The sequence below is a fragment of the Garra rufa genome, chromosome 10, assembly GCF_049309525.1.
Source record: "Garra rufa chromosome 10, GarRuf1.0, whole genome shotgun sequence".
Lineage (NCBI taxonomy): Eukaryota > Metazoa > Chordata > Actinopteri > Cypriniformes > Cyprinidae > Garra > Garra rufa.
Genome location: NC_133370.1, coordinates 28,468,621 through 28,485,490, shown reverse-complemented (window position 1 = coordinate 28,485,490; position 16,870 = coordinate 28,468,621). Strand labels below are relative to the sequence as shown.

Sequence of the window (16,870 nt, the reverse complement as noted above, 5' to 3'; positions counted from 1 at the left end):
CACATTTGAAGAATGAAAAAAGGGTAATGAAAACTTAAATGTAATAGTTCTTAGCACAAAAAAATAACAAGGTGAAAAGGAAATAAACGTAAAATATAACAAATAAAAAAATAAGCTTAATATACGATATGACCCCTTATACCACAGTCTGTCTGAATACTCAATGATGATTGGCTGGCAGGTGTGAATTAAAACCATTTAATGCACATGCAGTTCCAAGTCAGTTTATTCACCGTTCTATATTCATAAGCTGCACACACACACAGATCGAAATTGCGCTGCGCATACTCAAACATACAGGAGCACAGAAAATTGTTGTCAGCGCTGTCCTATGACTTTTATTAATAAAACAGCTTCAATGCTGAATTGCTACATTATATTTCTAGGCAACAAGGAGGTAAAATCACTGTTTTTGAAGTAACTAAACTTACAGCTTCAGTGTTTGTAGAGAGAGATGGGTAATTCAAGTAAATCACACAACTCTCATCCCTCTCTCTCGTGATAACTAATTCAAATAATTAATTTAATCAAATAAATGTGATCTTACACTACACTACTTTATCTCTGTGTCTCATTTAACGCGGCAGAATGCTAGATCTAACGAGCCATAACTGATGAAAATAGCCGTCATTTTTACCCTTCTGGTCATATATTGCTTTGAAAACATCACTGTCAGCTTCAACTTGTCAATGCAGGCAAATGACCATGGTATAACCACAATAATCCATGGCTAGTGGCCCATTAAGTAAGAAATAATTGACGATGGGCCTGAATTATTAGAAAATAATGCACACCTAACATGGTGATGCGGCCACGACACAAAGCAATGTTAAAGGAACACTCCACTTTTTTTGGAAATAGGCTCATTCTCCAACTCCCCCCGAGTTAATAAGTTGAGTTTTACTGTTTTGAAATCCATTTAGCCGTTCTCCTGTTCTGGCGATATCACTTTTAGCATAGCATAGCATAGATCATTGAATATTATTAGACCAATAGCATCGCGTTCAAAAATGACCAACGAGTTTCGGTATTTGTCCTATTTAAAACTTGACTCTTCTGCAGTTATATTGTGTACTAAAACAGGCGGAAAATGTAAAGCTGCGATTTTCTAGGCCGATAAGATTAGGAACTACACTCCCATTCCGGCGTAATAGTCAAGGAAGTTTGCTGCTGTAACATGGCCAAAGCAGGCGCAGTAATATCACGCAGCACATCGCAGCACATCGCAGCACAACGTGACCAACTGCATGCACAGGGAGCGTTCCTCGTTGGAAGTTACCCAGCTGGGAACTAATTTCAGGCGCTGCGTGATATTATGGCAGCAAACTTCCTTGACTATTACACCGGAATGGGAGTGTAGTTCCTAATCTTATCTGCCTAGAAAATCGCATCTTTACATTTTCCGCCGGTCTTAGTAAACAATATAACTGCAGAAGAGTCAAGTTTTTTAATTTTAATGACCCCAATTATTTGGTGAAGTGATATGGACATGTAATGCTGTCTATACCTGCCTGGAACTAGAGCTGCATGATTAATCATTAAAGATTGCGAAATTTACGATCTCGATTCAAACACCCACACGATTTCATTTCTAAATGACAAAGATTCCCCATGTTTATTAAACCTTTGAAAAAGTCTTACTGGAACATTCAAATCTGTGCCGCTGACACAGAGCAGTCAGTTACTATTTCTAGGTAAGAAACAGCTTCACAACTACCTACGTCTTTTCAACTACCCAGTATTATTTCTGTCTTACAGTAATTCATATTATCACAGAAATACCAGGATTAAAGGTCATAGTTTGGATATTAACATTTATGTCTATGGTAGCAATCAAAAAGTCATATTTTGAAAGTAATTCAAATAATGTTTTTGTCAATTGCATTTTTTTGCCACTAGATGACAAGTAACTGTTAAAAAATGTATTTGTCATCAAGAGATTGTTCAAAAAAGATTTATTCAGTAATGAAACAAGTGAAGTATTTATGAGTGAGTTATTGAATCATTCATTCAAACCACTTTTTTATCATTTTAATATTAAAGAACTGGTGTATTAAATATATTTTGAATACATGTATATTAACATGTTTATTAATTCATTCAGATGAATTGAACACTTTTATATAGACTGGAGCAATTAATATTTTGTCACACATTATTTTGTTTAGTTCAGAACCGTGGGAGAATCCTGATCTCTATTTGAGACAAAAAAATCTCTCACAAAGTGAAATAACTGCACACCTTAGAATGTTCTTCAGCAAATCAGATTCAAGCATTCATCAGCCCTATAGGGATAGAGAGAGATCTGTGGCTCAAAGGTTAGAGCGCTGCCTCACGGTTTCACACGTTGCTGGTTCAATTCTAGCCAGATCTCTGCGATATGAATGAATGGTGTGGCGTGAGTGAGAGAGGTGTGGGGGATCATGGTGTCCTCAGCCATGGCCTAATGGTTAGAGAGTCGGACTTGTAACCTGAAGGTTGCAGGTTTGAGTCTTAGGTCCGGCAGTGATTGTCGTGGGGGGAGTGAATAACCAAGCGCTCTCTCCACCTTCAATATCACCGAACCCCCAACTGCTCCCCAGGCGCTGCAGCAATAGCAATATGGCTGCCCACTGCTCCGGGTGTGTGTTTGTGTGTGTGTTCACTGTGGTTAAATGTAAAGATTTTTCAGATGTTGTAGACATTTGTCAGGTTTTTGTCCTTAAAACGGTCTTCTGTGTAGGATTAATTTCTTATGCACCTCGTCCGACACCTCCATTGCTAATTCCAAAACGTCATTTTAGACCTAGTAATGAAGGCTTGAGCCATTGATAGCAGACTAATGCAGTTATTAATAAAGTTGTTACAGAAAGAGAAAGAGAAAGAGAGATTAAATGTGTCTTAAATTTCTATGTGTCTCTCTTTACAAAGAAGCTGTAAGTTTAGTTACTTCAAAAACAGTGTTTTTACCTCCTCATTGCTGAGAAATATAATGTAGCACTGAAAAGTCTCTATTAACAGTACAAATCTAAGTTTATCTTCTTCAAGAACAGTTCCCTTATTACCTTGCTTGTAATGAACGTCAATGTCAATAATAAGTGTTTGTAAGGGAGAGAGCGGGAGAAAAAAAAAAAGTATGTGCTTTCCGTACATACTAAAACGTAATTTTGTGGCAAAAACATTGAAATGATTTTGTCGTTTTTATCTTTTTGTTTATTATATTTATTTGCTTGGTCAGTGGCATTGTGGGTTTCATTTCTTTTTCTGTTGTAGGCAGTAAGGACCTTTTAAATAACTGATATCGTTTGGCAAAGTGATATGGACATGTATTATGTATTAAGACCTGCCTGGAACTACGTTCACTGTGCGTTTCCCTGAAAATAATTGCACACCTTAGAACATTCGTCAGCCAATCAGCTTCAAGCATGTACCACCTTACATGCAGCCACTTGCTTAAGCACTTATGTACCTGATATTCCTGATCATCAATGGAGAACCGCTCCCTCAGATTGCGGAAGACTAGGGGACAGTACTCCTTAAACTTGAAATGGCTTGGCATGTTCTCTCTTTGGAAGTAGAAAAAAGTGCAAAAGCTGATAACTAACAAAAGCAAAGCAATGAACACATACATAGCAAAGTGAGTCACTCTTTCTTACTTGTTGAAAAGGTGGTTGTCCACCTTGATCTTAGAGTTGGCTTTGAAGTCATCAGGCATCAGCATAACAGGAATCTGGATGTGACTGAGTTCATTTATCTGGAAGAAAATAGAGAGAACATTATTCAATTATGCCAGTTTACAAAATAATATTTGAACAGCTGAGGCACATCTAAAATAGCTTTATATCTGTTGTACAGGAGACTTCTGGACCTGCTCCAAATGAATAAATCAGAGCGTTTTCTTATTTACCGAGAACTATCTGCAGTACAGAGGCCATTCTTCAAAATGTGCTGCACTGATGGACCGCTGCCAAGAAACAACTTCCTTTCACTAACAACAGCAGAGCCGTCTGCGCCAACAGGGTAAGCATTACTCATTTGGCCGGACTGTTCACTTCCATTTTTTATCGTTTTAAATTTTTCAGTACACATCAAGTGGCCTTTCATGGGCAATACCACATGCATGACTACACTTAAACCCAAGTTGGCTGATTGATAGTGATGTTACCCGAGACGTTACCTACTTATCTAAGGACTAACCAGACTTTGGTGTCCGTTTGTCCTACATGCTGGAATCCAACCTGGCTCTTTGACACTATCTTTCCATCATATGAGCACACACACACATACACAATGACGGGTTATGTGTATGCAGAGAGTTATTTTTGTGCATCTTCCTGTGCCTCCATCTGTCCCTGCTGCATCAGGGGGTGTCCTTTTGTCGATTAAGAAGCAGTTCAATAAAGAAGGCTACACTTTGTGATTTAAAATGAAGCCAAACTGTAGTCTACAAAGAGATAAAAAGAAAAAAAAGAAAGTAACTGCAAGACTGGGGAAAAGGGCAGTGGGTTCACTCAGAGCGGCACTGAAACAGCAGCAGCTGAAAATGGGAAAGGACAAGCCGCGGTCAACCAGCCTGAACTGTGACGCAAACACACACACACACACACACACACACACACACACACACACACACACACACACACATACACACACATACACATACACATACACATACACATACACATACACATACACATACACACACACACACACACACACACAGACACACACACAGACACACACACACACACACACACACACACACACACACACACACACACACACACACACACACACACACACATTTACTAAGTGTGTGCCATGCGATTTAGAGTAAAACTGTCATATTTTTTGGAATGAATTTAATGATATATTTTAATAATGAAAGTTATATCACATCATTTTGATGATATTTTTATTTATAATATTTACATACTTTTATATATACAATATATTATATTTACATATTTTATATATACAATTTTTTTATATATGTCTGTGTGCAAGTTTTTTTTTACTGTAAATGCATACATTATATTAGATTTTATCATATATAATTATATATTATATTTTTACATGTATTTATAATACATGTATATGTTAATTTAGGGCTGGGCGATATGGCTGAAAACTATATCACGATATCAGTGTTTCATATCGGTCGATATCGATAATTATTGATATTTTTATGACCCATTTAAAATAAGGACCAGGAGAAAAATATATTACACTCAAGCATTTTTATTTTAAACTTAACCTGCCTCTGATCATAATCCCCTCAGTTATTAAGACAGAAATGTCAACAACCATGGAAAACTCAAATAATTAAAATGTAAACATAAGTCTAAAGTCACAATATACACTTAATTATCTCTTAATCCTCAATTCAAACCCCATTCATTGTCGATGAAGTGAATGGTCAAGCTAATGTATGGCCCAGTAGTACGGCTTGACCACAGGTCAGAGGTTGTTGCAAAGTACTTGGCTGATCATATTTATTTCTGCACAGATTGCTGGTTGCCAGTAGCCAACATTACTTCTTTCCCGGTACTTTAGCCTATACTTTGTGTAATAACAAAAATATTTATTTAAGTGAAAAAATAAGTCCAAAACTTTCAACATTTTGAACAATAGGGCCTTACAATCTTTTTTTTTTTTTTTTCAGAAATTCTCGTTTTAATTTTTCTGATAATCAAATGAAAGCAAAATCACAGATTTATTTTTAAAAATAAAAATAAACAGAGCTTTACTGTTAAAATTAATACATAGAAGAAAAATTATATTCAGTTAAAAAAAGGTTTAAAAATAATAGTATTTTTTTAACAATTAAGTGGTGACTCTTTATTTTATTTTTTATCATACATATTGTTTTATGTAAATTATTTAAATGTGAACATATAAACACCTACATTATACTGTACAGTAATACAAGACTAATATGGTTCTGTCACATTTTAAACCGTACTTTTATTTTGACAGGTTTCCTTGAAGTTTCAGTGTGTAATACAGTATGAATGATGCTAGTTTCACTAATGAAACGGTAAAATTGATAAAAAGTGACACTCACAGCAGCTTTGGAGATTTTTGTCTGTTCATGTGAGATGCAAAGGCCAAAAATTAGCGGGAGCGTCACGTGTGCTTCAGTATGCGTGTAAATTAGTGAAAATAAAACGCGTCTCCTCCATTCATACACATAGAGCATAGAGATATAGAGGCAAACGGGAACATGCAGGATTCATATTGAAACGGTCTTTTTGCATTTCTGTTTTCACAGACACTAGTCCATATCGCGATCTGAATTAATTAACAGACCAACTTTTGATTTATTGGTCCAAAAATCGACGAATTCCGCCCTATAGTAAAGTGCGTTTTTATGAATGGAGTCCGCGATCCCGTCTGTGAGGAGACATTGTAAACGCGCGATCATGTAGAGACAGAAATCAAATGCCGTCGTGTAAATAAGATAAATAACATAAGGCTATTTAGTTTGTTTAATACAACAACATGAACCTGTTCTGTAGGAAAGATAACCTTAACTTCTATTGTGATCTGGCGCTATGAACAGTACGTTAAAGGGGGGCTGGGCGGGCCGACGAAGAATACAAAATATCGAACCTTTTATCGAACACATTTTATATTGATATCGATCTCTTGTCTATCGCGATATATATCGTTATCGTTTTATCGCCCAGCCCTATGTTAATTTATGTTAAATATTAAGATATTAAATAAATACACTACCAGTCAAAAGTTTTTAAGATTTGTAATGTTTTTTTAAGTCTCTTCTGCTCACCTGCATTTATTTGATTCAAAGCACAGCAAAAACAGTAAAATTATGAAATATTTTTGCTATTTAAAATAACACTTTTTATTTTAATATATTTTAAAATGCAATTTATTCCAGTGATCAAAGCTATATTTTTAGCATCATTACTTCAGTCTTCAGTGTCACATGATCCTTCAGAAATCATTCTAATATACTAATGTGCTGTTCAAAAAACATTTACATAATATTGAAAACAGTTGAGTACATCTTTTTTTAGGATTCTTTGAAGATCAGCATTTATCTGAAATAAAAAGCTTTTGTAACATTAGATAAATGCTGCTCTACTGAACTTTCTATTCAAAGAAACTTAAAAAAAATTCTACTCTGCTGTTTTTAACATAATACTAATAGTAAAAAATGTTTTTTGTGCAATCAAAAATTCAGCTTTGAAATCACAGGAATAAATTACATTTTAAAATACATTCAAAAAGAAAACAGCTATTTTAAATAGCAAAAACATTCCCATAACAATAAACTGTTTTTGCTGTACTTTGCATTAAATAAATGCAGGCTTGGTGAGCAAAAGAGACTTCTTTAATAAACATTAAAAATCTTGCTGTTTAAAAACTTTTGACTGGTAGTGTATGTAATATTTAAAAAGTATATTAAAATATATTAATCTAAATACAATATTTTATATATATATATAATAAATATCATGTTCCATGGAGATATTTTGTAAATTTGCTATCTTAAATATGTCAAAACTTACTTTTTGATTAGTAATATGCATTGCTAAGAGAACTTTATAGCTTTATAAAGTTATATATAACTTTATATATTTTTTGCACCCTCAAATTGCAGATTTTCAAATAGTTGTTTCTCTGACAAATATTGTCCTATCCTAACACACCATACATCAATGGGAAGCTTATTTATTCAGCTTTCAGATGTTGTACAAATTTCAAAACAAAAAAAAATGACCCTTATGACTGGTTTTGTGGACTGGTTTTGTTTTAGGTAATATAAGATTACTTTTGGATTACTTTTAGATTACTTTTGACTTAACTCGTTTATCACATTGATTTAAATAGGATTATCATGTACCATAATTCTGTAAAAAATGCGAAGAGTAAGAAAATATGTTCCATTTATTGTAATTTACAACATGAAGTGCATTAAACATTACATTACATCAAAGTTTCCCAAACTCGGGTTCGTAAAGGAACTGTAGAGAGTTTGTGAGTTTAATGAAAAGCTAACAATTAATCAAATCATAAAAGATTAAAATTAAAATACATAGTTTTAAAACAAGTCCCTTTCAAGGGTATTTCTATAGCCTTTGTTTTAAAATAACTATTAAATAAAACAGTAAAAAAGATGAATTTTAACTACATGCCACGTGACCATTAATCAACATCAAAGAAACCATTTTTGTGAATGTATATAATCGGTAGGCTATTTTAAAAAGGAAAATTTAGAAAGCATTTAGGGAGAATGAATTATGAATAATTTATTGCTATTGTGTGAATAATATGTAATCATGTAATCCATAAGAACATAACTATAGTCTGATTACAAGTATTTTAAAATGTAACTTACTTTAATTACAAGTACTTAATTTTTGGAATCTGATTACATAATCCAGATTACATGTAATCAGTTACTACCCAGCTCTGTATATATTAGGTAACATTAAGCATATACTAGATATTCGACTTGAAAGCACAATGTATGATGTATGCATGATTATTTTAATCGTAATGCTAATTATAAAATTAAATTTCATATTATTAACTGTGACGTGATAAATATTAATAGTACAGCGAGAGTGTGTTGATGTAATAACATCCACACACTGTAAAACCCGACAAGTTACGGTAACTCAAACCGTTTTAGGAAACTGATTGCCTTAAACCATTTAAGTTTGGTAAAACCCAAAAATATGAGTACTATAAACTCATATACATTGAGTTTAATTAACTTATTCTTTTTAACATTAGCTTAGGCAATTATTTGAGTTAACTCAACTTTAAAAATGTAAGTTTATTCCACTCAGTCAGTTTGAATTCAGGTAACAAATCCCACTAAGTCGTATCAACTTTTTGCTACTTGAATGGTTTGAGGAAACCGATTGCCTTAGATGGTTTAAGTTCATCAAACTCAAAGCAATAAAGTTACATAAGACGTACCAAAAACACTGGTAATAATGACAGAACAGGTGGGTTTTCTTAAGTATTTATTGAAATACAACAAATGTTTTAAAGCATAAATAAAAATAAGTGATCTGTTTAGTTAAAAATATAACATTTACGCTATCTTATCAGACTTTTCACCAAATAAGCAAAGACAGCAAAAACAAGGAAATGTTTAACAAAATCCCTTTTTAAAATACTAATTATAATTGATAATATTAAAAATAATAACAATAAATGATATGAAACACAGTGGATCAATTTTAAAATAAAATATAAAAAAAAGGTTTTCCTTAAATTTTGTATAGAAAGTACTGTTAATCTTATGTATACTATAAGGGAATACATTAGTGCAAAAAAAAACAAAAAACCTGTACACTGAGCCAAGACTTGGCAGACATCATCTTTAGATACAATCAAAACATCCAAGTCAAAATTATTTATACAATGCTTTTTACAATACAAGTTGTGTCAAAGCAACTTTACATTACTGCAGTGACCATTTGATCTGGATACAGACTAGACCTGGTGGCTACAGCAACCTCAGAATAAGAAAGAAACAGACTAATATTAACATAGACGCAAAAGTTCCATGTTGCCACAAAGTCAGATTGGAGAGGACTCATCTGGTTCTCGTGGTCTTGCGTCGATGGCCGTCTAGGTGATGAGGTCTTCAATGATGATCTGTCTCTGGGGCTCATCTAGTTGACGTGGTTTCTGCTGACATTCCATTGGGTTTAAGAATAATGTTCCCTCTTCCTCCTTAACAGTGATGGTGACAGCTGCCATCTGCACCTGATCACGCTCCCGTTTTCTAAATGCGGTAAAAGTTTTGTTAGTGTACGTCACCAAATATCATCATATCTAAACAAATCAGACATATTTACATTTTCATAAATTACAATAAAGGTGTGAAGGATCGGGAAAGTGTTTATTCAATAAGGTATGTACACAATTTAAAACAAAAAACCTGTAGTACTTTAATTTTCACATCACAACTTCCAGAGTTGTTTATCAGCAGGATTTTCAGATGTGAATATCAGCTAAATGTTTTAGAGATTTAATTTAATTTAATTTACATAAACTCATTTTACTAATTTACTATTTAATTTGACAATCTAAGGTTCTTTATTACAGAACAGAGAGAAAAAGTGATAGTTCACCCAAAAATGAGAATTACTTACTCTAATGTTGTTCCAAGCCCGTATTCCAATTTAAACCCTGCGGCGCGTGACGATACATTGAGGTTTGAGACACAAAACTATCGGTCCGTACAAAAAACTGAACAGTATTTATATTATTTACCTTTGATCGATCGCAACGTTCTACTGTCCTCACAACAGCCGGCGCGTGATGCGTCAACGTGATCTGCCATAGTAGATGCATGCACGGAAGCGGTCTGTCATGTGTACACATCACTCATTTTTTACGTAGTGCATAGTGGCTACTCAAAATGATAATGACTTGTGCTTATCCTGATTCTGGCAATTGATTAAAAACTAAAAGATTACGTTTTCTTGTGCAAACCCATCGGGGAGTGTTGACTTTTCACCGACTACAATCGCCAGAGCACGTTGACGCACCATGCACAGGTTGTTGTGAACACGCTCCATACAGCGGAGAGTTCCGGTGGATCAGAGGTAAATAATAATGTAAATACTATTAAGTTTCTTGAACAAGACAGACTGTTTTGTGTCTCAAGATCTCAATTTATCACCACGGGCCGCAGGGTTTAATTGGGTTTTGTCTGTGTATGTTTTTTTTCCCTCAAAGATTTGGTAACTATTGACTGCCATTATATGACTGACAGACTGCAATGGTTTGAGTTAAATATTTTTGTTTGAACTATCCCTTTAAGGTATTTTTAATGATATCTGAGAACTTTCTGAGCCTCCATAGACAGCTACGCAACTGGAATGTTCCTAGATCTATAAAATATATTTTTTTCATCTGTATTAATTAAGTATATAACTATAACTATAATCACAACTTAAAAGACTTCACTGGTATTCTTCTGAAGCAACACAAAATAAAAAAGACTGACAGAATGACAGCCAACCTGAAATTTAAGATGTCATTCACTCTGCCAATACAGACTGAATCAAAATGGTAGCACACTACAAACATTACTGGTCCTTAGATGTCATGATGTTATTCTTGTGGGATGCTAGTTGAGGTTTGCCATTTTTCATCTGTGGTGTATTCACCATTGATCATTGTTTAGGTCTAAATTTCAAATCTAATATTCACATAAAATTACAGTATTGCTTCAGAAGAGCAGAGATTGAATTTGTGTTGCTGGTAATTCTGGACACAATTGCAATTGCATTAATAGCAATTCATCAAAAAATAAAAACTGAAGAACTTTACTTTTTATAACGTGACAAATTACATCTTGTAATTTCGTAATAAACACTAAAGCCCATCAATTTGTATATATCCTAAAGCCCATCATATAAATATAATGTGAATTCTACTTACTTCATTTTAGGCTTTTACTGCAGCAGCTTGTTGCCAATGACATCACACCACCCCTAGCTGGCTTAGCTCTGGAAAGATTGATGTAAAAAACATGACAATTTGTTAGTATGAATTTTAAATAAGACATCATGAGGAGCAAATAACAGTCTAAAATGTTAACTAACTTAATGTTAACAAAACAGAGTATAAACGCTCCTCACCGGGCTTGGGCGAGTATAGTAACGTTAAACGTCAGCGTCACATGGATATTCTAGATGAAACTGACAAAGCAAATAATAAATAACGATTAACAAAAAGTTTAAACATTTTTGAAAATAGGGAATGTGTGTTTGCTTTACCTTGCTTCGGAGCTGTGGCGCGAGTGACGGTTAAAGATGTGGAAGATAAGTTAGTTCGTCTGTCAGCCGCCTCACCAGTTTAAAAATAAAAATTGCTGGACTCGTTTGTGTCCGACTGTGAGAAACCACAAAACATATTTATTAATTTATCACTGACAAACCGTTGTGTTTAACACTGCATATTTAACACCTCCCGTTGATAACTTTGATGTAATGACGCCATAGCTGCTTGATCTTTACTAGACAACGTTATACACAATAAAGTTGACAATAAAACACAAGTCGTTCGAAAGTGCTTAAAACAGCAATAAAGAAGTTTGAAAAGCTTAACTTGCCTGATATTTTCCAGGAATACGTCGCAATCCATCCTGCTGTGATCCCGTGACATGAGTGAGAGGATGAGCATGAGCAGACGTGATTGACTGAAAAAATGCGCGCGGTTTTTGAAAAAACCCGGAAAATATTTTGCCTCCAGTAAAAGTAATTATTTTAAAATTATAAATCTAAATCTAAATGAAATAGATGTATGTATTTATTATATTATCGTTATTATTATAGTTTATTATTATGGTTGTTTAATTATTATTAAAAGTAATATATTACCATTTAGTTAGGCTATTTATCTAGTAATGAAACATCTAATAATCTAGAACTATATTATACAAACGTGACTTCTCGAAAAACTATGTTAGAAATCATGGATTAAGCTTATATTTATTTTAAATATTTTGTGATCGGCCATAGACATAGAGTGTATGGCAATAATAGATTAAATTAATTTCTAGTAACTTATTTAAAATGAGTTCTGCTTAACCTAATTCGCGTTTGAGTTTACATCACTAAAATGTATTGAGTTGAAATAACTTTTAGAAATTTTTGAGTTAAATTAACTCATTTCATTTAACGAATTCCACTGTTAGGTTTTACAGTGCATATAGCCTAGATAGTATGTGGCATAGCGCCTCTTGACCCCCACCTCTTTACACTCAGTTACATAATCAACATACAATTTCATTTGGATAAAGCCATTGAGATTAATCAAGCAAGCAAGCAAAGGCTTTTCTGGCAGAGTAGGCCATGTGTTTTCTGAAAGCCACTCTACATGAGCGCCGTGAACGTTACAAGCGATTTCATACTTCTTTTTATTGCATTTCAAATCAGAGCTAAAATAATTCCATTACAAGAGCCTGTTTTCTCAGCAGACTAATATCTGTCAGCACATACGGCTTATCACCTGCTTTACATAACACAGCGCTACTACAAATTCACATCAAGGGCAACAGACACTGTCGTTCCTTATGTGCTGTGAAAAGAGGCTGGCTGAGTGTGTATGGAGGGGTTTTCGGGCTCTAGTTAAGGCAATTTCTCAATCTGGCCATTAGGGAAGATACTGCCACAATGGAAAAGGCCTTTATCTCCTTCACCTCAGATTTAAGTTATACCTCAGAGACCCTTACGTAATCTACATGAAAAAGCTCAACTGAGTCAGTGCTCAATGAGAGGATAAAACATCAAAAAATGGGAAGAGGAAGAAGGAGGGTTGTGGATTAGATGAGAGAAGAGATGAATCTTAAAGAAGTATGAAAGACATAAAAGACATAGACTGGCATCAAGCATACGCAAGACGGTGTTGCTATATGTGCTGAAGGGAGGGGCTCTATTGGCCTAAATGATAAAAATAGGAGAAACCCATAGGCGATACTCCTGAACACTACATTTATGAGGTCAAAAGATCTCATTGTCATATAGAGCCAATAAAGTAAAACACGAAGATGGGGAGAATGTGCTAATGATGTCTGAGAGGATAAACCTGCGGGCAACACTGATTCGCCTTGGGGTTTAGTGATGCGATTCTACACAAAAAGATAGAGTTCATGAAAAAATGGACATTTTATGTCTTCTACCATATATAAAATTTCTTTTATTCACGTCTTAATATAATCGAATCAGTCTGACTACATTAGGCTACAACAATGGAAGTATTTTTAAATGTTAAATCTAATGGAAATAAACTGCACATATTTACTTTTTACAGCCAGCCTCTGGGCCCGATGAAAAAATAAATCAAAAGGCCATTCAAACAACCTCTCCATTTCAAAACCGGGATGAAAGGAAAAAGCTGGCTTGTGTTTTGCTATGTCCGCTTAGGATACACAGAGTAGCTGCATTTGTAAAGTATTTCTTCCTAAAATGGGACCAAACATTATTTTGTTTGACAGATGATGCAACTCTTTCACCAGATTTCACTCTGTTACACTTAAACATTCTGTCAGAGACTCATATACTACAGCACACGAGTTAGTAAGCATGAAGTCACTCTAAAAATATAGCCTGAAACGGTTAACACTGGATGTTGCAAGATAGTTTAAAGATAATTAGTCCAGCGTAGTGTCCTAAAAATTTTAATATATCAGGATCTACATGAGTCCTATATAAGGATCTTGTTTGGGGATGAATTATATGGCCTACAAAACAAGCAATTTTGACATTTAGATAGCATTTTCAACAGTTATCATTTTCTGGATAATGTGACATTAGCCATGTTTTCATAATCTTGTTTTTATGCGCATTTTGAAGTATCGCAGCAAAAACGAGTGATGGAAATGGCAAATTTTGAATAAAAAAATCATGCAACTTTGCAATGTGGGATGGCAAAACCTGACTAACCAGTGGACTAATCTTGTTCAATAGCATCTGAAATGTCGTTTTGGTCATTCTAAAATGCCTGAGCAAAGTCTTTCGAAGTATTTCTGTAAAATTACCTCCCAGAACTGTCTTACACGACTGTGTTCCAAACTGCAGCTGCAGCATTCCCCTCCGAAAGCAATGACTGCATTTATTTCATTTTTTCTGCTTGGTCTTTGGGGCAAGTCATTTATGATATATGAAAATTATTATATTCAGTGGCTTCTCCTACTTTTCTTGCTGATATATAGTGCCTGCTTATCAGGAAGTGACGATTTTGTTCTCTTTGACTCATGGATGGAAACAGTGCTTATTTGCAAATGTTTTATGTGAATTTTGCGAACATGTTAAAATCGCAACATGGATGGAAACCCAGCTATTGTCACTTGAGTCGATTGTACTGTAATAATGCTTTAAATTAATATTCTTTATCTCAGCTAGGGCTGTCACTAAAGATTATTTTGGTAATCGAGTAATTGGTCAATTATTCCAATGACTAATCAAGTAACCAGATCATTGTTGTGCTAATAAAAATAGACTAAAGTGAACAATAAACTTTAAAATGACTAAAAATACATATATAACAGTAATGAGGTTCAAATATAATATCAAAAGCAAGTAATTGTGGTTTCATTGAAGAAAACAGTTAAAATACAAAATGTGAAGAAACAACGTAATTTATGTACATTATGCATTATATCAAATGCCTACAGAGGGCGCCAATGGCCTGACGATTGTTTTTACACTTAAAGGATTAGTTTACTTTCAGAACTAAAATTTAAAAGATAATTTACTCACTCCTTTGTCATCCAAGATGTTAATGTCTTTCTTTCTTCAGTCGTAAAGAAATTATCTTTCTTGAGGAAAACATTTCCGGAATTTTCTCCATATAGTGGACTTTAATGGTGCCCCCAAGTTTGAACTTCCAAAGTGCAGTTTAAATGCAGCTTCAAAGCGCTCTAAATGATCCCAGACGAGGAAGAAGGGTCTATTCTAGCGAAACGATCTGAGGGAACACTGGGTTGGTACTTCTGCAGCGATGTAGGGCGATTTTGAAGTTGGGGTGAAGAAAACAAGACGGGAGTTTTTAGACATACCCTAACTGTCTTAAACCGTAAAAACAGTTCCCGCAGACATTGACAAGACAAGTGTTTGAGGTTAAAAGTATATAAATTGTCAGTTTGTTTTTGAAAATGACTGATCGTTTCACTAGATAAGACGTAACTTCCTCAGCTGGGATCATTTAGAGCCCTCTGAAGCTGCATTTAAACTGCATTTTGGAAGTTCAAACTTCCTGAAATGTTTTCCTCAAGAAACATAATTTCTTATCGACTGAAGAAAGAAAGACATTAACATCTTTGATGATAAGGGGGTGAGTAAATTATCTGTACATTTTTGTTCTGGAAGTGAACTACGCCTTTAACAGTGCAATCTAATCCTTTATTAATGTTGACTAAACGACATTTGCTTCAAATGTCCACTTAATTTTTTTTATATTTGGCTACTTGTTATGATAGAAATGCTACAGGCAATGTCATTTCTCAACTCAGAGCGAGGGTTTGAACTTTTATTTTGAAGTCACTAAGAACAGTTAGCATATTTAGAAAGATAATGATGTATTCTCATGTCTTGGCCTAGTTTTATAAATGATTTACCTTATAAATCTGATAGAATGGTGAACATTGTTTCAAGATAAATGTTATAAGCAATTCAGACTCAAAGACTCAAAGTTTGAGATGGTCTATGCATTTAAATGATAACTGTTTGTGTGGAGCAGCATTTACTGTGAACGGAGCCGGTCTGAGATGCTCGTAACCTACACGCAAATAAATAAATTGCATATTAAACCCCACAGCGACTGTATTTATTAATTTAATCACTGCCTTTGAGAATTCACAATAGAGGGTTTGCACTTACGTCACAGATGTAAACAGCAGCATTGATTGCATGGTTAATGTACTACCGAATACGCTGTTCTGCTAATTTATTCTGTCTAAACCACTGCAAAAAACATGTGGAAGCTGCTAAATCATATAGAGAAGGACTTAGTAAGAAGGAAAGGGCACAATATTTTGACAAACTACAATTAACAGGTGGTAAAGATATATACTAGCAGTAATTAAGATATTAGTCTAATATTTCACCTGTCTGACTGGAAATGATAAAAACAAGATTTTTGCCCTGGAAATCCTGGTTCAGTTTGGCCAACCAGTTGGTTTTTCCTGGTCCGACCGATTAGCACAGCCCAAAACATGACAATAACTGAACATTTACAGCAGCAATTATCAGCAAAATTTGCACATTCTGTTCAGTGCCACCAATATGGCCAATTGATAACGCATTGTTAAACACCGTATAGCATGCTCTATTATGATTTTTAAATGGTTTAAATATTTTGTGCAGCCTTAGAAAATGGTCTAGAAAAT

The 16,870-nt window shown here is 34.3% G+C and overlaps 1 protein-coding gene and 1 long non-coding RNA gene across 3 annotated transcripts in view; both read right to left on the bottom strand.

Moving 5' to 3' along the window:
• pip4k2ab (phosphatidylinositol-5-phosphate 4-kinase, type II, alpha b) overlaps nt 1-16,870 on the bottom strand; it is a 36,866-nt gene that overhangs the window by 17,414 nt on the left and 2,582 nt on the right. For both annotated transcript variants that reach the window (XM_073849212.1, XM_073849213.1), the window contains exons 2-3: nt 3,636-3,733; nt 3,449-3,545 (exon numbers count right to left, since the gene is read on the bottom strand). In XM_073849212.1, coding sequence (XP_073705313.1) covers nt 3,449-3,545; nt 3,636-3,733 — 195 coding nt within the window. The remainder of the gene's footprint in view (nt 1-3,448; nt 3,546-3,635; nt 3,734-16,870) is intronic.
• LOC141343474 (uncharacterized) lies at nt 9,041-12,659 on the bottom strand. The gene is made up of 4 exons (XR_012356762.1): nt 11,760-12,659; nt 11,622-11,681; nt 11,422-11,489; nt 9,041-9,754 (listed from the first exon to the last, which is right to left on the bottom strand). It is a non-coding gene; the product is annotated as an uncharacterized lncRNA (long non-coding RNA).